General features: G+C 37.2%; 7 protein-coding genes, 1 long non-coding RNA gene and 3 pseudogenes across 25 annotated transcripts; 5 read left to right on the top strand and 6 right to left on the bottom strand.

Moving 5' to 3' along the window:
- Window positions 1-571: 571 nt before the first annotated feature.
- On the bottom strand, window positions 572-1,765 carry LOC104763600 (uncharacterized). Its single transcript, XM_010486958.3, has 3 exons — window positions 1,630-1,765; window positions 1,025-1,162; window positions 572-939 (listed from the first exon to the last, which is right to left on the bottom strand). Exons 1-3 carry the CDS (start codon window positions 1,756-1,758, stop codon window positions 757-759), a joined length of 450 nt encoding a protein of 149 aa, XP_010485260.1. The 5' UTR covers window positions 1,759-1,765; the 3' UTR covers window positions 572-756.
- An 86-nt stretch (window positions 1,766-1,851) lies between these two features.
- On the top strand, window positions 1,852-3,468 carry LOC104763581 (uncharacterized). Its single transcript, XM_010486940.3, has 4 exons — window positions 1,852-2,221; window positions 2,425-2,483; window positions 2,633-2,814; window positions 3,191-3,468. Exons 1-4 carry the CDS (start codon window positions 2,047-2,049, stop codon window positions 3,261-3,263), a joined length of 489 nt encoding a protein of 162 aa, XP_010485242.3. The 5' UTR covers window positions 1,852-2,046; the 3' UTR covers window positions 3,264-3,468.
- A 230-nt stretch (window positions 3,469-3,698) lies between these two features.
- Window positions 3,699-6,347, bottom strand: LOC104763591 (transcription factor bHLH153). Of its 5 annotated transcripts, XM_087507948.1 has the most exons (7): window positions 5,850-6,143; window positions 5,580-5,702; window positions 4,681-4,793; window positions 4,506-4,571; window positions 4,354-4,419; window positions 4,214-4,258; window positions 3,699-4,086 (listed from the first exon to the last, which is right to left on the bottom strand). In XM_087507948.1, the coding sequence occupies exons 3-7, from the start codon at window positions 4,789-4,791 to the stop codon at window positions 3,916-3,918; spliced, it is 459 nt and encodes a 152-aa protein (XP_087364074.1). In that variant the 5' UTR covers window positions 4,792-4,793; window positions 5,580-5,702; window positions 5,850-6,143; the 3' UTR covers window positions 3,699-3,915. The 5 variants fall into 5 exon arrangements, with proteins under 5 accessions (XP_087364074.1, XP_010485251.1, XP_087364076.1 ...); XM_010486949.3 differs by having other exon boundaries at window positions 5,580-6,347; XM_087507950.1 differs by lacking the exons at window positions 5,580-5,702; window positions 5,850-6,143 and adding an exon at window positions 4,893-5,300.
- Window positions 6,348-8,317: 1,970 nt separating this feature from the next.
- LOC104763564 (putative LRR receptor-like serine/threonine-protein kinase At1g05700) lies at window positions 8,318-12,077 on the bottom strand (annotated as a pseudogene). The gene is made up of 11 exons (XR_015594928.1): window positions 11,940-12,077; window positions 11,320-11,857; window positions 10,726-11,201; window positions 10,512-10,650; window positions 10,357-10,428; window positions 10,208-10,279; window positions 9,885-10,120; window positions 9,558-9,796; window positions 9,284-9,473; window positions 9,006-9,195; window positions 8,318-8,914 (listed from the first exon to the last, which is right to left on the bottom strand). The product of XR_015594928.1 is annotated as a putative LRR receptor-like serine/threonine-protein kinase At1g05700 (transcript).
- Window positions 12,078-12,451: 374 nt separating this feature from the next.
- Window positions 12,452-15,379, bottom strand: LOC104763544 (BTB/POZ and TAZ domain-containing protein 3). Of its 7 annotated transcripts, none has more exons than XM_087507944.1 (6): window positions 14,901-14,964; window positions 14,706-14,834; window positions 13,797-14,170; window positions 13,545-13,691; window positions 12,848-13,462; window positions 12,452-12,762 (listed from the first exon to the last, which is right to left on the bottom strand). In XM_087507944.1, exons 3-6 carry the CDS (start codon window positions 13,844-13,846, stop codon window positions 12,627-12,629), a joined length of 948 nt encoding a protein of 315 aa, XP_087364070.1. In that variant the 5' UTR covers window positions 13,847-14,170; window positions 14,706-14,834; window positions 14,901-14,964; the 3' UTR covers window positions 12,452-12,626. The 7 variants fall into 7 exon arrangements, with proteins under 7 accessions (XP_087364070.1, XP_087364066.1, XP_010485210.1 ...); XM_087507940.1 differs by having other exon boundaries at window positions 13,545-13,675; XM_010486908.2 differs by lacking the exon at window positions 14,706-14,834 and having other exon boundaries at window positions 13,545-13,675; window positions 14,901-15,379.
- LOC147946513 (uncharacterized) lies at window positions 15,326-16,133 on the top strand. Its single transcript, XM_087507946.1, has 3 exons — window positions 15,326-15,555; window positions 15,661-15,728; window positions 15,822-16,133. Exons 1-3 carry the CDS (start codon window positions 15,466-15,468, stop codon window positions 15,997-15,999), a joined length of 336 nt encoding a protein of 111 aa, XP_087364072.1. The 5' UTR covers window positions 15,326-15,465; the 3' UTR covers window positions 16,000-16,133.
- A 1,495-nt stretch (window positions 16,134-17,628) lies between these two features.
- Window positions 17,629-19,841, top strand: LOC104763530 (UDP-glycosyltransferase 74E2). Its single transcript, XM_010486890.3, has 2 exons — window positions 17,629-18,496; window positions 18,718-19,841. Exons 1-2 carry the CDS (start codon window positions 17,852-17,854, stop codon window positions 19,429-19,431), a joined length of 1,359 nt encoding a protein of 452 aa, XP_010485192.2. The 5' UTR covers window positions 17,629-17,851; the 3' UTR covers window positions 19,432-19,841.
- A 52-nt stretch (window positions 19,842-19,893) lies between these two features.
- Window positions 19,894-23,537, top strand: LOC104763521 (UDP-glycosyltransferase 74E2-like). Of its 6 annotated transcripts, none has more exons than XM_087507937.1 (7): window positions 19,935-20,419; window positions 20,509-20,573; window positions 20,711-20,752; window positions 20,849-20,973; window positions 21,790-21,893; window positions 21,967-22,571; window positions 22,712-23,537. In XM_087507937.1, exons 6-7 carry the CDS (start codon window positions 22,428-22,430, stop codon window positions 23,426-23,428), a joined length of 861 nt encoding a protein of 286 aa, XP_087364063.1. In that variant the 5' UTR covers window positions 19,935-20,419; window positions 20,509-20,573; window positions 20,711-20,752; window positions 20,849-20,973; window positions 21,790-21,893; window positions 21,967-22,427; the 3' UTR covers window positions 23,429-23,537. The 6 variants fall into 6 exon arrangements, with proteins under 6 accessions (XP_087364060.1, XP_087364063.1, XP_087364064.1 ...); XM_087507938.1 differs by having other exon boundaries at window positions 20,092-20,419; window positions 20,694-20,752; XM_087507939.1 differs by having other exon boundaries at window positions 20,092-20,419; window positions 20,509-20,581; window positions 20,694-20,752.
- On the top strand, window positions 21,927-22,406 carry LOC147946512 (UDP-glycosyltransferase 74E1 pseudogene; annotated as a pseudogene).
- Window positions 23,249-24,702, bottom strand: LOC147946511 (uncharacterized). 2 transcript variants are annotated; one of them, XR_015594927.1, is made up of 5 exons: window positions 24,553-24,687; window positions 24,418-24,461; window positions 24,086-24,145; window positions 23,895-23,999; window positions 23,249-23,716 (listed from the first exon to the last, which is right to left on the bottom strand). It is a non-coding gene; the product is annotated as an uncharacterized LOC147946511 (long non-coding RNA). The 2 variants fall into 2 exon arrangements; XR_015594926.1 differs by lacking the exon at window positions 23,249-23,716 and having other exon boundaries at window positions 23,718-23,999; window positions 24,553-24,702.
- Window positions 24,703-25,314: 612 nt separating this feature from the next.
- Window positions 25,315-26,361, bottom strand: LOC147946510 (MATH domain and coiled-coil domain-containing protein At2g42460 pseudogene; annotated as a pseudogene).
- Window positions 26,362-26,853: the final 492 nt, after the last annotated feature.

The following is a 26,853-nucleotide window of genomic DNA, read 5'->3' as shown; positions in this document are numbered from 1 at the left end:
TTTTTGGTATAAAGTATAGTAGTTATTTATAATGTTTTGTCAAAATATTTCTAATATTTCTAAATTTATTAATAAGCTAATAAAAAATTCTAACATTTTTAAATTTGATATTTCTAATAGCAAGCAAGAGAAAATGACACATCATATTTCTATAATGTTTTTTATACAATTCTACTACTCTCTCCGTTTCATAATATAGGATGTTTAGAGAAGTATTTTTGTTTCATAATATAGGATGTTTTTAACTTTCTATACAACTTTTAGATTAAATTTATATTTTATATTATGTAGACTTGTTTATGATTGGTTTAACTTTTTAAAAGTAACTATTTTTTAATATACGTATTTTCATTAAAACATCCTATATTCATAAGTATTAATTTTATTTAAAATTTTAAAATAAAAATTACATGAATAAATGTTAATAAAATTTTATAAAAAATTATGTAAAATTGAATAAAAATAGAACACTATAGTAATTTATTTTATTATTAAATATCAATGTATAGCTATTAGACAAAAAAATATTAAAATATTTTAAAACAAATTATATAAATATACTCGGGCATGGTGGGGTTCAAAACCTAGTCTTATATAAAGTAAAAAACAAACTGTTTAGCATTTAGTCTGATATATTTAACCATACCCTACTCCTACCACCCATTGTGTTTATCTATTGAGTGATAATGAAAAGACATAACTAGGATTAGCAAGAGACAAAAAGTAAAGATGCCCCTTTTCCCCAACAGAGGATTATTAGTCGGCAATGGAGAATGACGTCTTCATTCTCTGCACAATATGAGGCAATGTATCGAGATTATCCTGAGTGGATCTGTTCACACAACCCTCCATAGCTTTGACGGCATCAACTCTGTTCTGATGGAGCTTTGCAGCCTCAAATTTGTCTTGACAGACCATGAGAGATCTGTTCATCCTTTCCTGCATCAAATAACAATCGCAAGTTTGTCAGTAGAGAGCAAAAAGAAAGTATGCAGTCTTTGTGAGTTTTGAAAATCATATGAACCTGAAACTGAGCCATTTCGCCTTCGAAATGCTGTTGAGCATTGACAACTGGAAGACTGCAGCGCTCAACACAGTTGGCTATCTCCTCTTGCTTCCGACTTCTGTCAAAGCACTCGTACGCACATTTGAAATATGCTTGCTGCAATCAATCAAATTATTCCAAGGGTTAGATTATTCATCCACGAATTCATCAACTAAACAGATAGATATGGAAACAAAACACTTTCATAAAACTTGAGTTATATTGTTGTACAGAACAGATATAATCAAAACTATATCAAGGTTCAATTTTCAGGAACTACAAGAAGACACAGCTTCTTATCAAGATTGAACTACACAGATTGTATAAAAATTTAGCATAGAAAACTTAGTTAAAGCATGGCTGGAAAGAGATTCACCACAAGAGAACTTAACTAAAACAGACAGACCTATGAATTGGCCACTAAAAATAGCTACTTTTGGTACAAGATAGAGAAAGAGCGATACTTTAAATTCATGAACTGTTCAACCGAACCAAAATCAACGCGAAGGCATATAGGCAACACCAAACTCACAAGCAGGGGAATGCTACAAAATCATGTAAGTTTGTGTATGTATGTAATATACCTGAAGGGTGAAATTGATGTGATCTTGAATAGGAGAGAGTTGCGACTGAGCAGCTGCGTTAACTTCTTCGAATTTTCTTTTAATCCTTTCCGTTACAATTTGCTCCTCCGCTGCTGCTATGTGATCCATCGTCTCTCTCGGTGGAGCGATTTTGATTTTTAGGGTTTTAAGGGGGGGGCAATCGCAGGCGTGTCATGTGAATTGGGTTTTTAACACTTTTTCGAGTCGGTTAAACACTTTTCCGGTTTTTCTATTTAATAAACCGGAGATGAAATCTTTTTCTATTTCTGTTACTGAGATATTAAACCGGAATTGACCGGATCGGATCATAGCAAGGCAGCAGCAAGCAACATTTTACATTATCGTCGGATCTGCGAAGACTTTGGATCTGCTGATGAGCCAGAGAGAGAGAGAGAGATGAAGATGATGGTTGTATTATTAGCGAAGATGATGGCGGTGATGGTTTTGATGTTGGCATCGACGATCTCAGCAAAAGAGCAGCTAAGCGCTAAGGAATGCGAGGATCTGGGATTTACAGGTCTTGCTCTCTGCTCCGATTGCCACTCACTCTCTGAATACGTCAAGGACCAAGGTTCGTTCCTTTCTATTGCGTGGATCTTAATCTCTTCCAATTTTGTTTTTTTCCCCGAAAAAGACTCCAGATTTAGCAAGAGAGATGAATGTGTTTAGTTTTTGTGAATTTATGAGCTAAGATCGATCAATCTCTTCATAGTGTTTTGTTGAGGAGGGGAGTTACTGAATTTTAAAATCATCAATCTTATGACTGAATTGCAGAGTTGGTATCTGATTGCTTGAAGTGTTGTGCTGATGATTCCGAGGATTCCATGAGCAAGGTAATGATTTACTAGCCATGGTACTTTTCAATGCTTTTTGAAGCTGAATAGATTAGGTGGAGACAGAAACATCTTCTCTGACATTCATTCATTGAAGAGAAGGAGAGTGATGGCTACTCACTCGTTTGCAATTTTGTTTGTGACTGCAGGTTACCTACTCCGGCGCTATATTAGAGGTGTGTATGAGAAAGTTGGTTTTCTATCCTGAAATTGTTGGTTTTATTGAAGAGGAGAAAGAGAAGTTCCCTAGCGTAAAAGTTCAGTACATTTTCAACTCCCCACCCAAGTTGATCATGCTCGATGAATCTGGTGAACATAAGGAATCAATAAGGTAATTTTGCTTTGCCCTTCTTTGCTCAACTCACTACTCTGGAATATTCTTAAGTATTAGTTTGGGTTGAGCTCGAGTTGACCTGATTTAGGACTTTCAAGATGACCGTATATACCCATGTTAACATAGTAGATTAATGTGTCGATGTAACTATCCACGAATCTGCAGCAATTCTAAATCTCACTCTTTCAGTGCTCTGATACAGTCTAATGTGTGATTACTGAAACCTTTAATAAAAGTTGGTTTGGGAGGATGATTCTATCATTTTTAAGAGCATGAATAAATCAAAAGTAGTGATATTTTCAACACCTCATCCTCTTCATTCCTCCAAAGTTGTAGCTGATTCTCTTTGTTTCTTGATTTGCTTGTTTTGCAGAATCGACAACTGGAAACGCGAACATCTACTCCAGTATATGAGGGAGAAGGTCAAGCCTACTGCAGCAAGTTAGTCTTATCGTAGGGCTGAAGAAGATGATGCTCTTCCCTGTCACATTTACATATGCCAAAGCATTGTGATCTAGTCGTTAAAAACACATTATGACTGACTTATCTTATCTTTCTCCAAGCTATTTGGTCCCTTGGTATCAACAGTCTGTATGTTCTGAACCTTTGCAATCTCAGTGGTCATGTATTTAATTCAATGTTCCTGCGAAACGGTAATCTCGATTTTGTGCTTAGCTGTTTGGTACAGTTAGAAGCAAATTCATTGTCGTTTCTCGTGGTTGTGGTATGTCTATCAATTCAAGGTGCTTTGTATTAGTAGAGAGAGCAACGCTCTTTCCTTCAACACTGAAAGAAAGCTTTCCTTGGATCTTTAGAACTAGAAAGATGTATAGGATACAAAGTTTTGGTAAGAACCACAGAAGTAAAATATCTTAAGCAAATTTTCACAGAAAGTAGATTACTTTGCATTAGAATCATTTGGGCATATTACACAAGTCCAAGTAAGGGGATGCATTAAGCAGTCAAATAATAACAGCCATCGCCACACTATTGTAAACCAACTTCATGCGTCTCTCAGAGGCATCATCAGAATAGTAACAACTGGTCATCTTCATTAGTCTTAACACAAAGATTTTAGTAGGCGAAGAGCTGAATTGGTCATGTAAAGGGTGACTGAGACGTAACGCTGAAAGCTGGAGATAGAGGAGTCTTCACGGGCGCCCAGATATCAGCTCCGTTGCTCTGAGCAACTCCTACTGTATTCTCCATTGGAACAAGGCATAATCCTCTGTTTCTCAGACTGTACTGGCAGTACTGCTCCAGCTCCTCCTGGTAAAAAAACGGGAAGATCAGTTCTTGCAAGATAATCAAGTTCCAAGTGCAGCAGATCTGCCAGATGCAGGACATATATAGTGAAGTCAGTATAAATGGGGTTAAGATTCAAGATCATGCTCACCTGCGTAACATCAGGTATCGTTTGCAGATATGGAGCACTTAGCACCTATACAAAAGAACATGAAAAGCCAGATGTTTATTCAGTAAAGATGAATGAAACATGCTCTGTATTAAAATGCTGATTAAGAGAAACTTGCAGACCTTCACTTGTTCATGAAGAAACTCTATGTAATGCATCGCGTCAAGAAGAACTGATGCAGTGTCAGTCTGTGATATAAGAAGATTAAAGATAAGTATGAGCTGCTAAGAGATGAATTCTCTTGTTTTGCTTAACAAAAGAAACAAAAAGTTACCTTTCCATAAGGAGAAACAATCTGTTGAAGAGCTGAGATGCGTTCTCCAACTTTGTCCTTCCTCTCCTGTTTTAATCATTAAGAGAACAAAAGATGGAAGGATCATTACCACCGCGTTATTTGGTCTGTTGAACCACAGACTGATAAAATCCAAGAAAACTAGGTAAAGCAAGACCTTGGAATTGAAAGAGAGATCAGACTTGTGACGTTTGATGCTGCTTTCTCCGAGAGAGCAGACATTCCGCTTATTCTCCATCATCATTCCGGCGTCTCTAGCGAATGCCATACCTTTGTCAATAAAAAAATGCTTAGAGTCATTAAACACAACATTGACCAAAACATTTCATATGCGTTCCGAGGTTACCACTCTAAATGTAAATTACAGACCAAAACGATAACAGGATGTATGAAATGAGGATCTTGTTTTGGACCAACCAACAATGCATTGGGATTAGGATTAGAATATTAAGCAAGCCAAGACAAAGGTAAGGTCAACGAAGTAGGCAAGGGTTTGTGGTCAAAGGCTAGGCCTCAAGTTCACATCAGCTGATATATATATATATATATATATATATATATATATATTTTAAGATTTATAAGCACAATTATAAGCTCAAACAAAGCTTAAATTATTTCCCAGATACTCTCTCATAAACAGACAATAACATCATATGTGCATGAATCACATTGAGTCCCTAAAAACAGGAGAAGAAAACCCCAAAAACAGAACACAGAATCCTCCACGGATCAGAGGAGAACAAAAAAAAAAGTCACTCTCAGAGAAGTATTGAAGTTAATTTAATAATGTAAACAAGAATCCAATTTATAACAAAACTATGAGTAGAGACTGGTAACATAGTCAAAGATGGTAACTTTTTTGGTCATGGGAATTGTATAAACGAAATCAAAAGCTTATCCAACAAGAAGAGGATAAATATTTCTAGAAATTTAGCTGCTTCTTTAAGCGAGTAAAGAATGTAAAAATGTATAATCAAGCCAAAAATTAAGTAAAGAAACAGAGCAAAAAAAGAAGAACGAAACAGAGCAAATAAAGAAAAGAGTAAAGAGACTTACGGAGAGAGATGGATTCACAAATTGGGAGAAGAGCCAATAACGAAACCAAGAAAAGCTTTTGTTCTTTGAAAAGCCACCACACACAAGTTCTCGAAAAGCTCCAATTTTTTCTTCGTTTGAACCCTAAAAAATAATTGCGTTTTATTTTGTCTTAGAGCTTCTGACAACACAAAACCCGATAGATAAGACACAGAAAACGTTTCTCTCTCTCTCAATTGAGTTTTCTCAGTCCAAAAAGCAAAACTCCAAACCCAAAGTTACTATATACACCAGTTGCTTAGTAGTAATCAGTCATTGAGCTTAAACGGTGTCCATGAAGAGCCAAGGAAGGCTTTGGTGAGAAAATGCGTCGTCGTTTCTTTTAAAAGGCCGTGAGAGATTAGAGTAGTAGCAGAAATCTCGGCGTGAGAAAAGGAGAGAGAGATAGAGATAGAAGAAACTTGTGTCGCTCCAAACGAAAGCAAATAGATGGGAACTGCTTTTTTGTATATGGGATATGTCTTTTTTTTTCCTCTCGACTCTTTTTTTGGGTTAAGTAGTTTGTGACTTCGTATAGAGTTCTTTTTTTTAGTCTTCTTGTCTACTATCTATATTTTATAATATTGTTTGTGTCTAATGAGTGTATAACTATAAACTAGCCCTCGTAGTATAAAACGATTTTTTTTGTTTGTTTGTTTAAGATCTCCAATCCAACATTAAGATCTATGACTATGCAAGTTAGTGACGTAGTTACGACTGCTGCATGCCCCTACACCACCATCTACTCCTAGTTGACAAAATCTGCAAATACAAAGATTAGTATAACATTCCATGAGACCATGACTAAAGATAATTAGGTTAGTGTTCAGAATTAATTTTAACCTATGGTTTTAAGTACATGAAATAGACGAACTAAATTAATTATAATTTGACAGCTAACATACAACCCATCGTAGAGAGGGAGAGGTATTGCCAATATCAGTCCCAGGTAGAGAAGTTGCTCTTTATTTTATCAACTAGTATATATATATTTTTTCCAACATTGCTCGTTCGTAGAGGAACTAGTAGTATTATTATTTTCTTTATTTGATAGTGACATTTGGAATGGTTATTAATTTTTGTCAACATATTTGACCAACTCTCTCTCTGCGCCATCAATCTTTTTGTTTCTACTTTTTTCCACTTTTTTTTTTTTTTTTCTTTTTCTGCTTCTTATTTCTTTGAATTTTGATTTGTTCTCTTCTCTTTTGAAATTAACCAAGATATTGAGTGGTTGTTGATATTTCAAGATTAAATATGTAAATCAATCAATCAATTCAGTCAGTTGCATTGATAAATAAATAAAAATGGGTAAGAAAAACATCACTTCCCAAAATATACTATTCTCTCTAACTAGTAGTACGACTGTTTTAGTAACTAGTTATCCTAAATCATGCATGGATAGTTTAGTAAACTAGTTAGATTTGATTTTAAATTTATAAAGGAGCACCAGTAAATTAACAGAGAGACAAATAAGACAAAATTAAATGCTATTTCACAGGAGAGAGAGAGAGACTCATCAGACGCTCAGGAGAAGCGCGAGTGTGCCGCACGAACACCAAAACTGGCTCTATGAATGATGATGATGAATCAACTCACGTGGATCGGTTAGAAGAAACGCTGTTTTTCAAAACGCAGACGCAGCGATCGCGTGAGTAAAAATAAAAAAAAAATTAGAGAGATTTGTGGGGACAGAGGAGGGCACAGACCGTGCGACGCAAAAGTCCAAAGGGGGAATCATCGTTTTCTTGAAAAGGTACGTTTTTGGTTTTTGGGGGCCAACGCGGTTTTGGGCTTTGTCTCGTTGTCACTATCTTCTTGTCCTCTTTTTTCCTTGTGGCGACCGGATTAGGTACTCTTACTAGAACTACCTTGTTTTTTCTTCTTTTTTTTTTTGTCAACTGGCCTTGTATTATATTGATTTAGATTGTACCAAAAAACATACATCTCTTGTGATTAGCTAAACAAAATAGCCTTTCTTTGAACCCCTTACTACCCTAAGCCTTTTTACAGGTCTATACAAAAGATTAGACCCATTCCATGGCCCAAAAAAACTCACAATCAAACAGCAGCTTCCCCACATTCTTCTCTGAACAAACCATCAAGCCACCTTGGATGTCCCGAAGCCACGTACGACTGTACTCTTCCATCCTGTATGACGCTTCCCGACTGTACTCTTCCATCCTTTTTTTTTCTTCTTATCTTTGGTCTCTCTCTCTTTTTTGCCCCCTATGGAGTGCCCTGCCAGACTATTTGTGGCTTACGACGGATAAAAATTGTAAATATTAAAATATATACTTTTATTTCAAAGACAACAATGATCTTAAGATGAAAAAAAAATAGTATTAACCAAACTTTTGTATCTTTTTTTCCTAAAAATATTTTCAGCCACAATTCCAAAACATAATTCTTTTATTTTTAATTATCTTTTTTTATTAATTGTCTTCCATTAGTATGTTTATACTATAGTTATGGCTATAAAACATAATTATTTTATGTCCAGAATTTTTTTTATACATAAAAAAATATTAATTTTTATGTAATAACATAATGTCATGGATTTCTCAAACAAAACACCACTTTACAAACATATTTATGTCATCAACTTAGACATATATAAGCCTAGATAGAAAAAAATGTGCCCTAATAAATTTTAAAAAATTGGTGGCTTAGGGCAAATGCCCTTTCCACAACACCTTAAGCACGGCACTACCCCTATGAGCCAGTATAAAGACAGCTATTTTATTTTATTTCTGTTTCAGAAATTTTATTACCTTTTCATATAGTTTTTTTTAGGCATAATTTCACCTAAAATCCTTAAATAAGAGAACCAAAACTACTGGAAAGGAAACAAGTTTACACTTTGCACCATAATAGAAAAATAAACAAATTTGGGCTTTACATATAGCAGCAACACAAACCCGTTGCTTCTATAAGACTATAACAATCTGTTTGTGTTGTGGGTCTTGTGACATCAATAGTTCTTGTAATTCTCTTCTCTTTGAAGAAGGCACTCTTTCAATCCTACAACAATTTGTTGCATGTGTGGCCTGTCAGAGACGTTCTGCGAAACAGAGGCTAAAGCAAGCTCCACAACTTTCCATACAGAGTTTGCATCAATATCTTTTCCCATCTTCGGGTCTATTACATTGTTCACATCATTCGTAGACCTCAAGATCGATGTCACCCAATCACTCACATGAACACGCTTCGTTTGTGAAGCACTGATCGCTGTTTTCCCCGTAATGATCTCTAACAGAACAACTCCAAAGCTGTAAATGTCACTCTTCTCGTTTAACCCGGTTGTCTCAAAGCATCTATACACATCGTTTAACAAACATCATACAGTTACTAAAACATTGATGTTTGGTAAAGTAAATATGACAGATATAAAGAGAGAAAACTAACAGCGGGTCGAGATATCCTGGAGTCCCAGCGACTAGAGTGGATACGTGAGAACGACTCTCGGTATGAAAACTCCGGGAGAGTCCAAAATCCGCAAGCTTTGCTCTGTTTTTATCGTTCAACAATATGTTGGAAGTTTTCACATCTCTGTGAACTATCGCAGGTTTGCATCCACAGTGAAGATACTCAAGCCCTTCATTGAGATCGTTTTCGTTAAAGATGAAAACTTCCGGACTAATTCATAACCTAAAAAAAACTAAAAATCAAAACTTTGGTCATACCTTGTGCTGCATCAAGTGCAATCTGAAGCCGTTGAGTCCAGCTCAATGTCTGGTCATACTTTCCCGCGAGATGATCTGCCATGTTCCCATTAGCCATGAACTCATAGATCAATCCCATTTGATCACCATCATGGAAATAACCGATCAGCGCAGTTAGGTGTACGTGGTGAACTCTCACAAGAACTTCAACCTATGTGAATAATATGTATAGGAAGTAGTTTTAATTTACATCTCTTTTTGGAATCAATAAATACCTAGAATTCTACTACATTACCTCGGAGCGAAACTCTTTGAATCCTTGAGCTGATGTTTCTGATAAAAGTTTAACAGCGACTTGAAGGTTGCTATAGTACCCATGGTAGACTGTTCCAAAACCTCCTTTGCCGAGGACTCGACCGAAGTTATTTGTCATCTTTACAACGTCTGCAAAGGTAAACAATAATTTGTTCTCTGATTTCGCCATTAGATTGTTTCTTGCTCCGTTTTCTGCATTTTCTTCCACCGCAGAGTTTACTTTGCAAAATAAAAGTTTTAACAGTAGGTTTAGTTATGTGATAAACAGATAAACGTAAAAAAGATAGAAGTAGAGATAGATTTTTACTCTTTTTTCTCCGGTTCTTAATTCTCCAAAACAGACCAGACAATAACAAGAGAATGAACAATGCTGCAAATGATGCGACCAGCGGGATCACGAGTTTTTTGCTGTTGCTTTTTCCGCAAGAAATTTCTGTACAGAGGTCTGGATTCTCTCCAACATGTAGCGAGAACGATCCGCTCTTTGCTCTCTCTAATAGCTCGGACGGGACTGAACCGGTTAGCTTGTTCTTCCCTAGATTTCTGCAGATTTTATTAAGAGTTAAGAGTCCGTAGTTACCATTCTAATTTGTTATCGTTGTATTGATATGTCTATACTCTATAACTTACAAAACCCTCAAGAACTTTAGTTTTGACAGAAACTCTGGAATGTCTCCAGTTAAGCCGTTGTTTGATAAGTCCCTGATAATAGAGTTGCCTTGTTCAAGTTAAAAAACCTCTTTAACAATATACAAAAGTATAGGTATAGATAAACTCACAGCTCCTGAATCATTGTGAGGTTAGAGAAGGATGGAGATATGTGACCCGTTAACCCGATAGATGATAAGTTCCTGCCTCCAATAACCAAATTTTCTAGTCAATATACAATATCTACGGATTGATCAAGAAGAGATGAAAATTTAACTACACTTACAGTGATGTGATTCTGGGAGGAGTAAGACTAACATAACTTCAGTTAAGGCCCTCCCAAATGTAGTCGTTAGGCAAACATGGATCTCCTTGCCAGTTCTTCTTTACTTTGTAACTCGCCTTTAGATTTGTAACCGCGTCACCTATACGTTTCAAGTGAATTGATCAAACCAAGAAAAAAAAGATTGAACTTTGTATGCCATTTTACTATCACATACCATCCTCTTGGTTAGTGAGAGACTGGGAGAAACTGTTTGCAATAAAGATCTCTAGAGCGTTAACGATTGGCGGAAGAGTAGACTTGGGAGTTCTTACGAGAGAAAACCCAATCTCGGTTTGGCTCTCAGGGTTTAGAAAAACAGTGTTAGTTTGAAGATATTTGGGGCTGAAGCCAGAAGCAACTGTTACACCGTTAACGCTGATGTCGAACTCTCTGGTCTGGTTTGGTTTGAGACTAAGATCTTCAACCTCAGCGAAGTGCATGTAAACAAAGTACCTGACATTTGGATCACTGTTTTCCAAATTCATTGTGATGGGTCTTGTTGTGTTTGTTGGAGTCATCGCTGTACTCATCACCAAACTGGAAAGGTTGTAACTATTGTTGTTTGAGATCACTGGAAGTGAGGTATTGATCTCTCTACAATAGCCAAAGTTGCGAGGTATCCAGATTCTGTCGTACACGTCATCATCATATCTGATTCACACCACAAAAAAAAAAGTCTTCATATGTCAAAGTTTTAACACATTCAGAAACAGAGCAATTAACAAAGCATGAGACAGAGCAGAAAACAGAGTACGAAACAGAGCATTACCTGACAGGTGAATCCATGAGAGAGCCAAAGTCCCAGCGTCTAGAGAAGAACAAGGCACCGTTTGGAGATTCATACGTCGTGTTGTCGTTTCCGAGAAACCTGAGCTCTAAAGTCGAGATAAATGGAGTACCTTTGCCTTTATTTCCCAAACAAACAAATATTTTCTCAGATTGGCTCAAGTAAACGACTTCTTTGGATACAACGACCGATCCATTGCTGAGCAAGACAGTTTCCCAGATATTTCCACCAAGAAACAGATCAAACTCGGGTGAACCATTCTCTCCGTCGTAGTTACCGTACATGAAACTAGCCCTTATGAGGTACTTCTTGCCCTTCCCCTGATTTGGAATCAGTGTGTAGCAGTTTCTAGAACCTTCAGGAAAGCTCCTTAGGGTTTGAAGCTGTCTTTGAGCTGTTAAGGGAATCGATCTGGAGACTCCGGTTTCAACAAAGGATGAATCTGAGACGTAGTTTATACCCGTTGAGTCGTCTTTGTACGATGATCCACTTGGGATACCACAATCGATGCTTATGAAACCTATGATCATGCAACAAATAAAGATTAAAGGATTATACTTTCTTCACAAGAAAATAGTCATGAATAGTTTTAAAAAAAGAACCTGATTGGTCTTGTGCATAAACCGAAACGATGAGACCCAATCCAAACGTTGCTGAATAGACCAAATAGAGAAAACGAAACGTTTCCATTTTCGTCTGGTTTCTTGAAAAACAAGGGAATAAAAAGACAACTAAAATTGGGTTTGTGTTTTTTTTTTTTTGATGTTGTTGAAGTTTGAAGAAGTTCATTTAAAGACGGAAAAAATAATTAGTGATTAATATTAGCTACTTGCTCTTGGTGACTATGCAAAGTCAAATGACCATCAAAAGTCAACGAGAGACCCGCCGTATTATATCAATTATCATCCTTACAAAAAGAAACTATAGTACTTTTAATCGTAAGAAGGTTGATTACTTGGAATTTGGAAACATATATTTTCACTAGATACCTCAACTTGAAAATATGTTTAGTCATTACGAGCATCACATGAATAAAATAACATGTATATCTTCTTTGTTTGTCTCTAAATAAAGTCGTTTACGACCAATAATATTATAGATTTGAATATCTAACTGTCACGGATCACGATTCGGCATGTTGTATTATAACAAACATGGTATAGACAATGTTCGTTCAAGACCTCTAATGTGCGCCGTATGTAATATACACTTTACACTGCACATAGACGTTTTCGTTTAACACTGCAGATATACGTTTCTTTTTGTGGCTATACTACACTAAAACCTTCTTATCTCAAAACAGAAGGACGTGAAGGTGAAGAGAACGGCCCGAGACTGTTCTTCGCCGTAATAATGTTCTCTACAAGCAATCGCCATGTAGATTCTTCTTTCCTGCTAAGTTTCTTCATTTTCACCTTGAAATTCCTACAAGTTGAAGAAAATAATTACAGTCTGTATCTGAAAACTGTAGTTGTCTGAAATGTGAAATGACACTAATTACAGTTTGTACCAGCAGAGAGGAACTTTGCAAGAATCTGAATCTCCACAGATACAAGAGTGAAGCTGAAGAAGCTGCCACATCCTTCTGCAATGAGGACATGAAGCCCTAGACTTGCATCCCAAGAAATGTCTGAGTGCACCTTCAAGCCCTTTACACGCCGGGAACTTACACACGGTTTGGCTTCCTTTAAGAGCCTTATCACGAGGTCCAATTGTCCCACAACCTTCACTACATATGTGGACAAGAGCTTCCATGGCTTCATAAAGCTGCAGATACACTTTTCTGTCCTCAAGTTTTCTCCTTCTCTCTTGTTTCCGAGTGTCTGCTTCAATGACTGCCTCAACGAGCTCTTGTTCAAGTAGAGGATTAGCTCGTTTCATCACTTTCCATCCCTCTGTTGATGATACAGATTTGAAGTCTTTAATGACCATTGAGAAACATACACAGCAAATCCTAGTCGCATCGCAGTTCCGGGCCAATTGAAACACATCGATCACATTCTCTTTGTTAATCCATCCTTTATCGAGAACCTCTTTACAAACTCTTTTAAGAGATGGTATTGAGTAGCAGTGCGACAGAACCAATAAGTGGAGCACAAACTTATTCATTTCTTCCTCCTCGTAGCTGCAGGTTTTAATATTGAGCATGCTTCAAAGGAGAAACTAGCATTATAAACGAAATTTCGATTTGAACACATAGAACATACCAGGAAGAATATAGAAACCGAATGAACATGTAAACTGCTTCATAAGGCACTCCGAAGATTTTGAGGTATGTTTTCCCATTTTTATCCCTTGATTTGTTCAGAAGTTTCGCCATAACGGGTGAGGCTGCAGCCTGGAGAGGACAAAACCTTTTAATATATCATCAGTAAGCCCGAAAAATGAGGCCAATGACCCCATTGAGTTATCATATTCCCATGAGCTAAAACAGAGTAATATCTTAACAAAGAACTCACCAAGACACTTGAATGAGCTGGAAACCGAGATTTGTTATCGATTTCAACATATGTATCTGCACCAAATCCTTCCTTGAAAAGCTTATCCCAAGTTTCTACGGCTTCTTTGGGCACAAGAAGGTGTGATAAGCTCGAAGGTGTCCTTGTGGAAGCTTGAAAACGGTGAGGAAGAGGAGGAGGTTTTGGAATGTTCTTGGTACTAGACATCGTTGGTGGTGAAGTAGGTTGAAGCAGAGTGAAGACATCATCACGAGGAGCATAGAAAGACTCTTCTCCTTGTACTCCTATAGCAAACACTCGCGTAAATGTACCATCTGAACAAGCCATCAGACCACCAAACCCGCGAAATCACAATAGGTTACCGGTTCTCCAATCTGTTGAGATCAAATGCAAAAAGCAACCATGAGTTATGTATCAGAGTGAAGAGTCAATCTCAGATTTCTCTTCAAATTTCCCTCTAACCAAGACTGAAGTTCCCTACTTAAGAAAATCATCGAACACAAAGAAAGCAACAGCTTTGGATTCAAAAACATCAAACATGGACCTGAACAGGAATGAACTAAAAGCCCGATTTTGATTCCAAGACTCTGTCTTTGTATTCCAGTAAGCTTCATTAGACATGAACCCTCAGTGAGAAATACAGAGGCAGATACAGAGATTATAAAGACCAAGAGGGTAAAAGTAGTACGAAGAACAAAAACATCCAGGTTACCCACTAAAACAGATCAAAACATGAATGAAACGGAAGATTCACACTTTCACAGTTACTGAGAGAAATAAACCAAAACCAGAAACTGGAACGACGCGAAAACGAAGAGAAACAGAATCATTAAGCAAGAAGAGAAAAAAAAAAAAGGAAGAGCCTAGATCATTGTTGTTTAACAATTATTGCTTGAGAATCATTCTTACCCAGAAACTCAGAATTCTGAGATTTTACCCAATTCTCGGAAGAACCATCTCTTAGATACAGTATCTGGTTAGTTTAATAGTTTAGGTTCACAAATTACAACCATTGATTTTGGAATCACGAACTCAACGCTAAAAGGCAACAAAAGAAACAAAAATTAAAATAGAAGCGAAGCGAAGCGAAGCGAAAGAACCAACCTTTGGTGCCAAGTGGGTTGGTTTCGTAGTAAATCACAATACAGAGAGGAAATCCAAAGGTCACGAGAAAAGTAGTAGCAAATTTGCATACTACTCAAAACGTCAACACTAAAACGTCGCCGTTTATAAGTTATTTGAGGGAGAAGGGCAGACGGTCTATTTCCCCATGGGAACTATCGTATCGAACCAGATAGAGCCCGTTCTTTACCCTCGGTCTATTTTTCCCCGAAATAAAAGTTCGAAACCAATTTCCCCCCGAGTCGAAAGTTCGAAAGCTATATCTCCACGATTCTGGATTATAGCGGTATAATGTCTAAACCAGAGACCAAACCATATATGTCCCAAAAATAAATCAATTGTTGAACCAAATTCCTCCTCCTACCCGACCCCTTTATCATTGATTGATTCTGTCCCAAAAACAAACCATATATGTTTGCAAAACTAATTGGTACAGTATATTTCTTTGTTTGATTGATTGATTCTGTCGTACGGTATTTGGTAAATATCAAATCGATGCGAAAGGGTTTTGTTTGTTGAGGATTTGTTGCTTGCAATTGCAAAGGTAATGTGTAAAGATTATCTTCAAGAAAGGAAAGAACTTGTGGAAGCTCTGCATAAGGAAAGAAGATTCTCCAACCTTGCAAAGATAACACAGGTCTGAGGTCTCTCTCTCTCTTTCTATCTGAGTTCATAAAGATATAAACTCAAGGAGATGATCATTTTTTGAATTCTTCTAATACGTGAAGATTGAAATATGCAGCCGATGTTGATAATATGGGGAGTGGAAGATCAAGTTTTTCCGGTGGAATTAGCTCATAGATTGCAAAGGTTTTAACCTTTTTTTTTTCTTGGTTTCCGATTCATATCATTTTTCTCAATTAGTATAACAGATAATTAAATGTGAGTTGCTTTTGTTTAAAGATATTTAGGGGAAGACAGAGCACAACTGGTGTTACTAAAAAAGACAGGACATGCGATAAATGAAGAGAAACCAAAAGAGATGTCCAAACACATGAAATCTTTTCTTTGCACTGACGCTCTACCTATGATGATGATTCCTTCTCCATATGACAGTGGTAATAAGAGAGAGTCATGTTAGCTAACCTGATATCCCCAGATCATCATCAGATCAACAAGTGATGTGTATACCCTTGATCTAGGGTTCTTCGCAAATTTGGGGATTTTTAGTTTTAGGGATTTTTGGATAGTGAATCGAAGTTTAATGGGTCAAAATCGGGTTTATTTTGGTTTAATTTGGGTTTAGTTTTCTTCTAATCGGTTAAGTAAATAGTAAACCGATATATGGGTTAATTGATGAAATAGAATTAAACTGTGGAGATATAGCTTTCGAACTTTCGACTCGGGGAGAAATTGGTTTCAAACTTTTATTTCGGAGAAAAATAGACTGATGGTAAAGAACGGGCTCTATCTGGTTCGATATGATAGTTCCCATGGGGAAATAGACCGTCTGCCCGAGGGAGAATATAAGATGGAAAGACATTATTATATATGGCTGATCTTGAATTGCACTAAAGAACTAAAGTTAGTGAATCCTTGTCACCATATCTTATATTATGTTTCTCTGCCGGTTGATTTATATTATATATCTTACCGAATAGCCGGTGAAAAAAATAACACCGACCATATAATATGATACAAATAACTGAATAAGGGTTGAGTCATCAAAAAAAAAAGAAGAGGATCGAGTCATCCTTTATGAATTTGGTGATATATAATAGCTCCAAGAACTTGAAGACTGATAGAATGAACAAATAATTAACCAGTTGAGTCATTAAAAAAGTGTTCAGTTTCATATAATATAAAATAGATTTATGATATTAGACCGTAAGTTTAGTTAGTTATTAACTTATTATTGCAGTGGACTATATTTGCAGCAATGAGTTAAGTACTTAAGTTACAAGAATCTGAATAAACAAGTTTCAAAGAAAATTTGGCTGATTTCAGTAAACATATTTTCTACAAAAAGTTCACTGCTTTCATAAAGTATAAATTTCAAAAATATTTTCCTGTTTTAACTACATGATTTATTATTTAAACCAATTTTATCACGGGTTTCCCAGTGGAAATAAACGTAAAAGTGAAAAACATAACTGGAACAGCTAAATTGATTTTTATTTCTTACAATGTGCTCAGGAGAATTGCGAAGGACCAATACAAGAATACCACGTGGACAGATTAGGTTTCCAAGTGGGACGGCGTTGAAACGATAACAACGTGAAAGTCTTTTCATTATGTTTGTTTGCGTTTTCTCTCATTGAATTCTTTTCTTTCTTTTTATTCATACTGTCATTTTGAAGTTTATTAATGTTAAATGGTAAATCTATTGAGTATTGACGTTTAAAAAACAATAACAAAAACATACAAGCAGCTATCGGTTAAATCTTCATACCAAAAAAAACCTATCGGTTAAGCTATTAAACCCTAATAAAAATTATTGAAGCAGTTATATTAAGCTTTAACTATCAATGATTTACAATTTGGATCCGGATTGCATAAGCAGTGACATCAACAGTAATACACAGGTGAAAGATGCTGCAGTGTCCTCTACCCCAGCTCTCTCCTGGAAGATGACAAAAAGAATCTAATCTAATATGTATGTACATATGTTCTGTTTTTTTCTTGATAAACACGTACTGACGCACATATATGTTGCGAGATATATAATAATTTATGTCACATGCTAACAATAAACTAATAAACCAAAACAATTATGATAACATGGATTGGTGGGTTGCATTATCATCGACCTCGGTCTCTGGTCCACACATCTTGGTCGCCACGGAACCTCGACCCTTTTGGATTGTAGTCCTACCCCATGAAAGACGTATTAAAATCAAAGTCGTCCTCTAATCCGATAATATATATCTACACACATCTACAACAGCCGTACACCAAAGACTAGAGTCAGTAAGAACAAAACTAAAGAGAAAATGAGAGAGGGGTCTCATGTTATCGTTCTGCCTTTCCCAGGCCAAGGACACATAACTCCAATGTCCCAGTTCTGCAAACGATTAGCTTCAAAAGGTCTTCAGCTCACTCTTGTCCTTGTCTCCGACAAGCCCACGCCTCCATACAAAACAGAGCACGACTCAATCACTGTCTTCCCCATCCCCAATGGCTTCCAAGAGGGCGAAGAGCCTTTAGAAGACCTCGATGATTACATGGAAAGAGTAGAAACCAGCATCAAAAACAGCTTACCGAAGTTGATAGAAGACATGAAACTGTCTGGAAATCACCCTAGGGCTCTGGTGTACGACTCCACCATGCCATGGCTTCTTGATGTAGCCCATAATCATGGTTTGAGGGGTGCCGTCTTTTTCACGCAACCTTGGCTTGTAACAGCTATTTACTACCATGTTTTCAATGGTTCATTCTCTGTACCGCCAACAAAGTATGGTCACTCTACGTTAGCATCTTTCCCGTCGTTCCCGATGCTGAGTGCGAATGATTTGCCGTCTTTCCTCTGCGAATCGTCCTCTTACCCTAATATACTAAGGATTGTGGTCGATCAGCTCTCCAACATTGATCGAGTCGACATTTTGTTGTGCAACACTTTCGATAAATTGGAAGAAAAGGTACACAGAATATATCCATTTATATAGAAGGAACATGTTTATATGTATTTTGAGGAAATTATATATCCTAAATTATAGTTTTTTAAACTACTATAGATCATGTATATCGCTTATTTTTACTATGTGGGTATGGTTAAGTTGATATCGCTTAGTTATTCATGTGATTATGTATCATAATTTATGGTTAATTTGATCTTGATTTGTATTTTTGTTGCTCGTAGGTATTGAAATGGGTCCAAAGCTTGTGGCCAGTCTTGAATATTGGACCAATGGTTCCATCGATGTTTTTAGACAAACGACTGTCTGAAGACAAAAGTTACGGATTTAGCCTCTTCAATGCAAAAGTCACTGAATGCATCGACTGGCTAAACTCAAAGCAGCCTAACTCTGTTGTCTATGTATCATTCGGAAGCTTGGTGATTCTAAAAGAAGATCAAATGATGGAACTCGCTGCGGGTCTAAAACAGACCGGACGTTTCTTCTTGTGGGTTGTGAGAGAGACAGAAACGGACAAAATCCCAAGTAACTTTGAAGAGGAAACAGGTGAGAAAGGACTGATTGTGAGCTGGAGCCCTCAGCTTGAAGTACTTGCACATAAATCGATCGGTTGTTTCTTGACACACTGTGGATGGAACTCGATGTCAGAGGGATTGAGTTTGGGAGTCCCAATGATTGGTATGCCACATTGGACAGATCAGCCCACAAATGCAAAGTTCATGGAGGATGTGTGGAAGGTTGGGGTTAGGGTAAAAGCAGAAGGTGATGGGTTAGTGAGAAGAGAAGAGATTGTGAGACGTGTGGGTGAAGTAATGGAAGGGGAGAAAGGGAAAGAGATTAGAAAGAATGCTGAGAAATGGAAAGTGTTAGCTCAAGAGGCTGTATCTGAAGGAGGTAGCTCTGATAAGAGCATCGATGAGTTTGTTTCAATGTTTTGATATGAAAGATTGAAACTAAGTAAGTTACAAGTCCCTAGTCCAAGTTCCAGATGCCAAGGGGGACTTTTCTACTGCAAAATGCATACCAATTGTACAAGAAAGAAGAAAAGCAGGCATACTCACATGAGCCGTCTCCAATTTTGACGAAGCTCCTCTGTTTCGAGTATCTCTCTCTCTCTCTCTCTCTCTCTCTCTCTCTATCTAACGGAGTTGAGGAAAAGAGTTTCAGTTTATTAATTTCAGTTTAACGGAGTTGAGGAAAAGAGTTTCAGTTTTCCGAAGTACATTATTAATAAGAGATTTGTGATTTCCTTTTTCTATTTAAATGATAAATTAAAGGATTTTCCTTTTGTGCGTCCAAATATGTAAAATGCAAAAAGAATTAAAACAAATTTTCTTTTTCTTAAAAAGCCTAACGGTCATAAACTTTCCTTATAAATTAGTCTCTCTCTTCTAATAAGTGTGTTCCTTAAGAAGCAACGTTCTCTTCTTCCAAGGGCATTAAGTTAACCTAGAGTGCTCTTTCTTCTTCTTCGTCTTTACAAAAACCTGAGTTTCTTCTGGAGAAATTTATAGCGAAACCATCGTCATGTATGGGAATTATTCGTTGGGGTTTGTATCTGTTCGGCTTGTTTGATCGATTTGAGTCGATAATTACAGTTACAGAGTGGGGCAAGGATTGATGTTGAAAGGTGAAATCTGAGATTCGGCATGGGAAACGAAGGGATCAGAAGGGTTACGGCGATGAAGTGTTGATACCGTGATATGAGAGAACAAGATCGACGGATATTGAGAACGAGATAGAGGAAACTTTTTCGTCGGAGGTTTGAGATGTCGTCAATCGTCATATCACTGATTTTGGATGGGGGATCGAATTGAAGAGATCATGATTACGTACGGTGATGACAGTACACAATAACCTCTCGGGTTCTCTGCTTTGAATCCATCCACAGAGTCATCAATCATCATCATGCCAAGATTCAACTAGGTTCGTTTCCTTCGTATCTCTCTCTCATCTGTTTTGGATTTTGAATTCTCCGAGAAAGCTAAAAAAAAATATTTTGTTTCTTCGTATAGGTTAATCTGCGGCTGTTTACAGGCACGACGACGAACATTTGATTCCGCCTTGGGATTTCGATGAGGTAATTTGGTATATATTCTTTTTGAACTATTAAAGGGTTAACACTAGGAAATTTAATCCAGTTGATTTTTCTGTTTTATCTATAGGATTATTAACTAATTACGCTTACTTTACTTGCAAGTCTTGACACTTTTGCAGGATCTCAGAAGCCGTTGTTGGAGCGTTGTATTCACGCTACAGGTCTCTTGTTTTACCATGCACATACCATTTGTGTATTTAATTTGTTATCAATTTTTCTTCATTAAATGCCCTTTGGTTTTGGATAATGATTCTCAGGAATATTCTGCTCCTGTGCTCGCAATTACTATTGATGTTCTCTTGGTGTTTCTCCAAACTCCAAAGGGACTTCGATCAGATAAGGAAGGAGTCTCGCGCGTTTCATCATCCTACTTGGTTTTTAGGTGACTATCCTTCCCTTGCTCAATAAAGGTTTAAAAATATTTCATCCTTCCCTTGCTCAATAAAAGTTTTAAAATATTTCACCATTTTTAATACGGATTTCAAATAAAGTTTTTTGTTTTGTTTTCAAATCCATGTGAAAGTTAACCGGACATTTGATTATTAAATTGATGATTAGATAAATTCCAAATGTTCAATTTGTTTTTGCATTGTGACTGTAGATTAAGTATCAAGATTTTTTTTTAGTTTTAAATTATGCTTTAAAATAAATTACAATTTTTATTTTTTTTATACGGATTTAAAAAAAATAGTTTGTTTTTCTTTTCTTCTCAAATACTAAATTTACAAAGCTAACGGACTCTGGATCCAGTCATTTGATTGATGGTTAGATAAATTCCAAATGTTCAGTTTGTTTTTACATCTTGGTATAGATTTAGTATTAAGGTTTTATTTTGTTTTAAAGCAAAACTGAAAATTTTGACTTTTTATTTATTTTTAACCAATTTTTTTTCTTCAATACTAAAATTATAAAATTACATAAATATAGCCGGATTTTACATATACAAATTTTTTTAAATACTGATCAACATAAAATGGATCACGGATATTATAAAAACTTGGGATATCCGATCCATGCTTCACCAATTTTAGGCAGCTGCCAAAGAAGTTTTGCATGATTTGAAAATTCTTCTTTAAAGCCTTTCTGCTTGAATGTGACAACCTTAAGTCCAGTCAAAGGTCATTTTATCAACGACCTCTTGTTCCACAAATCTTGGTCGCCACGAAATCTTTTTGACCTTTTTTTGGAATGTACACAGGAAATTTCCTCAACAGAGAGAGACGTAGTAAAATCAAAGTCGTCCTCTAATCCAATCATATATACACGCACACAGAGACACACCCACACATCAAACTAGAGTAGGTAAGAATTAAAGACACAAAAATAAACAAAAAAATGAGAGAAGGATCTCATGTTATCGTCTTGCCTTTCCCAGCACAAGGCCACATAGCTCCAATGTCACAGTTCTGCAAACGCTTAGCCTCAAAAGGTCTTAAGATCACTCTTATCATCGTCTCCGACAAACCCTCTCCGCCATACAAAACAGAGCACGACTCAATCACTGTCGTCCCCATCTCCAATGGTTTCCAAGAAGGCGAGGAACGATCACAAGACCTCGATGATTACATGGAAAGAGTACAAACCAGCATCAAAATCCGCTTACCGGAGTTGATTGAAGATATGAAACTGTCGGGAAATCCTCCTAGAGCCCTTGTGTACGACTCCACCATGCCATGGCTTCTTGATGTAGCTCATAGTTATGGTTTGAGGGGTGCCGTCTTTTTCACGCAGCCTTGGCTTGTCTCAACTATTTACTATCACGTAACTAAGGGCTCGTTCTCTGTACCGTCTACAAAGTATGGTCACTCTGCGTAAGCATCATTCCCTTCGTTCCCGATGCTGAATATGAATGATTTGCCGTCTTTCCTCTGCGAATCGTCCTCTTACCCGAATATACTAAGGGTTGTGATCGATCAGCTCTCAAATATTGATCGAGTTGATATAGTTTTGTGCAACACTTTCGATAAATTGGAAGAAAAGGTACCAAATATATATCCATTTATGTTTTTTTTTTCTTAAAGAAATGTTGTGATACTAATTGGCATCATTTTGTTCTAACCTTATATACATACATATGTGATTATATATAGTTAATATATTTTCTTTCTCTTTGCTTTCAGTTGTTGAAATGGGTCCAAAGCTTGTGGCCAGTTTTAAACATAGGACCAACAGTTCCATCAATGTACTTAGACAAGCGACTGTCTGAAGACAAAACCTACGGATTCAGCCTCTTCGATGCAAATGTAGCTGAATGCGTCGAGTGGCTAAACTCGAAGCAGCCTAGTTCAGTTGTTTATGTATCACTTGGAAGCTTGGTGGTTTTAAAAGAAGATCAAATGATGGAACTCGCGGAGGGTCTGAAACAGAGTGGACGTTTCTTTTTGTGGGTTGTGAGAGACACAGAGAAAAACAAACTTCCAAGAAACTATGTCGAAGAAACCGGTGAGAAAGGACTGATTGTAAGCTGGAGTCCTCAGCTTGACGTTCTTACACATGAATCGGTCGGTTGTTTCTTGACACATTGCGGATGGAACTCGTTGTTAGAGAGATTGAGTTTTGGAGTTCCAATGATTGGTATGCCACATTGGGCAGATCAACCCACAAATGCTAAGTTCATGGAGGATGTGTGGAAAGTTGGAGTTAGGGTTAAAGCAGACATTGATGGGTTCGTAAGAAGAGAAGAGATTGTGAGACGTGTAGGAGAAGTTATGGAGGGAGAGATAGGGAAAGAGATTAGAAAGAATGCTGATAAATGGAAAGTTCTGGCTAGAGAGGCTATTTCTGAAGGAGGTAGCTCTGATAAGAGCATCAATGAGTTTGTTTCTATGTTTTGTTGAATTATTGAAATTAAGTAATTTTTTCTATTGCAAACCCACAAAATTTGTTTTAATTTGTGTATCTGATGATCCTTGAAAAATTGAGTATGTAAGAATGCGATTTGTATGATTTCAAAGTTTTCATCTAGAGCTTCAAAGTAGAAGAGAATTTGTGTACCAGTAGATGGGTAAGGCACCGCGTCCGTAGTATTCAGCTCCAGGTCTGCAAGGGTACTTGAATTTCCAGGGCTGCAAGGCTGCATTGGGCTCATTTCCCTGTTATAGCACAGACCCCAATGTTTTAGGGATCTAGAGAACCAATGAGGAGTTATTATTCATACAGAAGAACCACACGCGAATCCAATTAAAGTCCGAAAGTACAGATATCCTTGTATGGCACAGACAATAATATATATGTTGTCTCTTGCCTTCTGTTTTCCAGCAAATATTCGGGATATTCTGATAGATGTGCAGCAGTATGTGTTACCTGACTCTTTTCACGTTGCTGAGAAAGAACAGCATAACAATCTGTCAGTTCTGTGATAACATCAACCGGCCTTGCATCAGGCCCCTGTTCAGCATCATCTATAGCCTTATTTGCAACAGGAATACAAACTTGTTACAAGAGATATGACGACATAGCCAACTTGCTTTTGAGTAGCAAATGAGGAAGCATACCTCTTATGCCATGAGATACATCTCTACAATTGTAGTGATCCGTCTCTTTCTATTTTAAGCCTAGCAATCACGATGAAAACAGTGCTCTGTGAGAAATAATTATTTTGACGTGAACAATGTCAACAATTCAAGGGTATGTGGTTCACGATTAACAGGGCATTTCCCATAATCCTACAAAGTATCAGAAGCAATCAATAAAAAAAATTTGAACTTTTACTGTTTTACACTTATTAAGAAAATATCTGAAGCAAATACAGAGGTACTAGAGGATGAACAGCTAAAAACCCTAAATAGGAGTCGAACGAACGGAGAAAAGCAAAGAGCTCACTTACCGATATATGCGAAACCAAAGGCTCCTCCGGAACTTTGCCGGAAACTGTACCGAATAAAAAGACCCACAGTGTTACCAACAGAGACCAAGCAAGTAAAACCCTAAATCGGCAAACAGAGAAGAAAGAGTGGCTTACTTGCACAATTCATGTTCTAACGACCAAGAAGAAGTAATCAGTGAAACCCTTGAGAGTCTGGACTAGGGTTTAACTACTCTGGTCGGGCCCCACTAAACAAAATCGCTGATGCCCCGGAGGAGGAGGATGAAGACGGAGGGAGAGAGAGACAAAATTGCTATTAAAATTTGGGCCTTTTACATTTAAAATGCGATATGGGTAATTTTGGCTTGTTATGGAGCCCATTTGGAGTACACGGTCTATTGACTCTCTCTCTCTCTTTATTATTTCAAAACCCATATAGTAGTAGTGTCTCTAATTGGAAGTTAGAAAGACTTTGGTGCGAAATCGGAAAGATGAACTCTGTGTCTGTGGTCTTTGGTCCGACCAAGATCCGGTGGAAGCTCGATGCTCCTGTCGTTTCTCCGCCTTCATTCATAGACGACCAATAATACTGCAAGGCAAAACCAAACGGTGTAGTTGTGTCTTAATTATAAAGGTCTGATGCTCTAAGTGGCTAGATGATGATGATGCACTCACAGGAACCGAGAAGCTACAGTACTATGGGGTGGGTTGCTAGTTTTAAAGACTTTGGTCTGGTTTCCAATGCTTTAACACACATACACTAGGGTCCCACTACTCTGCTAAATGTTTCAAATGCTGCAGGTGAAGAAATCGGATTTGAAATTGGATGCTCCACTCTGATGGTGGTGAAAAAGAGCGTAGAGAATTGAGTATTTTGTTTGCAATCAAAGTCCTTTTGTAATATAGAAAGAGCAAGTACCTAAGATCATCCACTAGTTTACACGTACCTACCGAAATCAACGGCTAGGGAAATCAAGTGACAACAGATAATCGTCATCTATGCGCTTTAGTAATGACATGTGATGATCATGTCTAAGCTTACACACTTTCAGATTGAGAAGCAAGAGAGAAAGAATCTCTTTACGAGGAAGTCTATGAACCCAAACGAAGAAAATCTAGCAGCAGCCGCGTATTTGATCTTCTCCAAAGTCAGTTCCACATTCTTGACCCGTTCCTCGAGTTGGACAACTGCTTTCTTCCTCTCCAAGGAAAGGTCCTCGAGCTTTGACTCCAAGAAGTCGAGCTTGAAGCCTGCCTTCGTCAGCTCGGTCAATTGGGATTGAGCATTGGTTAGTTCAGCCAGAGACAAGCTCTGTGGAGACTTGCTCAGTGTCTCGATGAGGGAGAACAAGAGAGTGTAGTATACTGCCCTCAGCTCCGGGTACTTTGGAGCGAAATCTAAACAAAATGCTTGGTGCTGCTTCATAAGCCGGATCGCTGATTGACCCTGACAAAAGATTGGATTAGGTTTCACCAGATTCAGAAAGAAGAGCTATCTAGTAGGAGGCTCCAAAACTTACTTAAGAAGCAAGGACCCGGACACCTTGGAATTCTGATAGATCATTCTCAGTTGACTGACCTTGATGAACAACTTCGTCTACTTCAACGAAGACTTGAATGGTTAGTATGTTGTTCTCGAGGTCTTGAAGCTCGGTAAGAGGCAACAGACCCTCGATACCCCATTCTGTGGCCTCAGCGCAGAACAAACGGGATCTCCCGTTGTCTGTTCATAATATATATCAAATTTGTGACTTTTTCTTGTTCATCAATCAATGGGATCAGATAAATGTAAAAGTACAAAACAAAAAAAAAGTTCATTACAATATGATCTGCGGAGCTCTTTGCCGTAATGATTCAAAATAACAAAGAAAAATTTAACTCTCCTTTTCCATCCAAGTCTCGATGATTTAATAGGATTAGGTAGCTCAGAATCAGAGACAAGTCATTATCATAACCATTAACCATCCCTCGTATCAACAAATTTTTTTTGGTTTTGATGTTTTGTCAAAGATTGATTATGTGTTTGAACCGGCCTAAGTTTGTTGTTTCTATTTGTTTTGGGTTTAATACTTGATGGATCAAAATTTTAAAGCCCAACTCTTCAATATGTTCATTACAAAAATTGTTGTAGCTGGCCTATGAATTTGATTAGGTTTTATATCTTAAAAAAAAAAGTTTTGCTTTGATGTTTTGTTAAGATCTGATTATGTGTTTGAGGCGGCTTAAGTTTGCTGCTTTTATTTGTTTTGGGTTTAATACTTGATGGATCAAAAATTTTAAAGTCCAACTCTTCAATATGTTCATTACAAAAATTGTTTTGAGCTTATGAATCTGATTAGGTTTTATATCTTCAAAACTCAACGTATTGTTCATGTTTGGGTTTCTTAAAAAAAAAGTTTTGCTTTGATGTTTTGTTAAGATCTGATTATGTGTTTGAGGCGGCTTAAGTTTGCTGCT

The sequence above is a fragment of the Camelina sativa genome, chromosome 3, assembly GCF_030686135.1.
Source record: "Camelina sativa cultivar CO46 ecotype springtype chromosome 3, ASM3068613v1".
NCBI lineage: Eukaryota > Viridiplantae > Streptophyta > Magnoliopsida > Brassicales > Brassicaceae > Camelina > Camelina sativa.
The sequence above is the reverse complement of the archived record's forward strand: the minus strand, read 5'-3'. Positions and strand labels throughout refer to the sequence as shown.

Bases quoted from the DNA above. Each gene is read 5' to 3' on its own strand.
- LOC104763600 (XM_010486958.3), bottom strand. From the start codon at position 1,758: ATGGATCACATAGCAGCAGCGGAGGAGCAAATTGTAACGGAAAGGATT. The intron at 1,163-1,629 runs GTATATTACATA...GATTGATTGCAG, and splicing joins ACATCAATTTCACCCTTCAG to CAAGCATATTTCAAATGTGC. The intron at 940-1,024 runs GTTCATATGATT...TATTTGATGCAG, and splicing joins GCGAAATGGCTCAGTTTCAG to GAAAGGATGAACAGATCTCT.
- LOC104763581 (XM_010486940.3), top strand. From the start codon at position 2,047: ATGAAGATGATGGTTGTATTATTAGCGAAGATGATGGCGGTGATGGTT. The intron at 2,222-2,424 runs GTTCGTTCCTTT...ACTGAATTGCAG, and splicing joins TGAATACGTCAAGGACCAAG to AGTTGGTATCTGATTGCTTG. The intron at 2,484-2,632 runs GTAATGATTTAC...TTGTGACTGCAG, and splicing joins CCGAGGATTCCATGAGCAAG to GTTACCTACTCCGGCGCTAT.
- LOC104763591 (XM_010486949.3), bottom strand. From the start codon at position 4,791: ATGGCATTCGCTAGAGACGCCGGAATGATGATGGAGAATAAGCGGAAT. The intron at 4,420-4,505 runs GTAACTTTTTGT...CTTATATCACAG, and splicing joins TTGTTTCTCCTTATGGAAAG to ACTGACACTGCATCAGTTCT. The intron at 4,087-4,213 runs GTGAGCATGATC...TTTTTTTACCAG, and splicing joins CGATACCTGATGTTACGCAG to GAGGAGCTGGAGCAGTACTG.
- LOC104763544 (XM_010486908.2), bottom strand. From the start codon at position 14,123: ATGGCTTGTTCAGATGGTACATTTACGCGAGTGTTTGCTATAGGAGTA. The intron at 13,676-13,796 runs GTGAGTTCTTTG...TGTCCTCTCCAG, and splicing joins CAGCTCATTCAAGTGTCTTG to GCTGCAGCCTCACCCGTTAT. The intron at 13,463-13,544 runs GTATGTTCTATG...TAAAACCTGCAG, and splicing joins CGGTTTCTATATTCTTCCTG to CTACGAGGAGGAAGAAATGA.
- LOC147946513 (XM_087507946.1), top strand. From the start codon at position 15,466: ATGTGTAAAGATTATCTTCAAGAAAGGAAAGAACTTGTGGAAGCTCTG. The intron at 15,556-15,660 runs GTCTGAGGTCTC...TGAAATATGCAG, and splicing joins ACCTTGCAAAGATAACACAG to CCGATGTTGATAATATGGGG. The intron at 15,729-15,821 runs GTTTTAACCTTT...TTTTGTTTAAAG, and splicing joins TTAGCTCATAGATTGCAAAG to ATATTTAGGGGAAGACAGAG.
- LOC104763530 (XM_010486890.3), top strand. From the start codon at position 17,852: ATGAGAGAGGGGTCTCATGTTATCGTTCTGCCTTTCCCAGGCCAAGGA. The intron at 18,497-18,717 runs GTACACAGAATA...TGTTGCTCGTAG, and splicing joins TCGATAAATTGGAAGAAAAG to GTATTGAAATGGGTCCAAAG.
- LOC104763521 (XM_087507934.1), top strand. From the start codon at position 22,428: ATGCTGAATATGAATGATTTGCCGTCTTTCCTCTGCGAATCGTCCTCT. The intron at 22,572-22,711 runs GTACCAAATATA...CTTTGCTTTCAG, and splicing joins TCGATAAATTGGAAGAAAAG to TTGTTGAAATGGGTCCAAAG.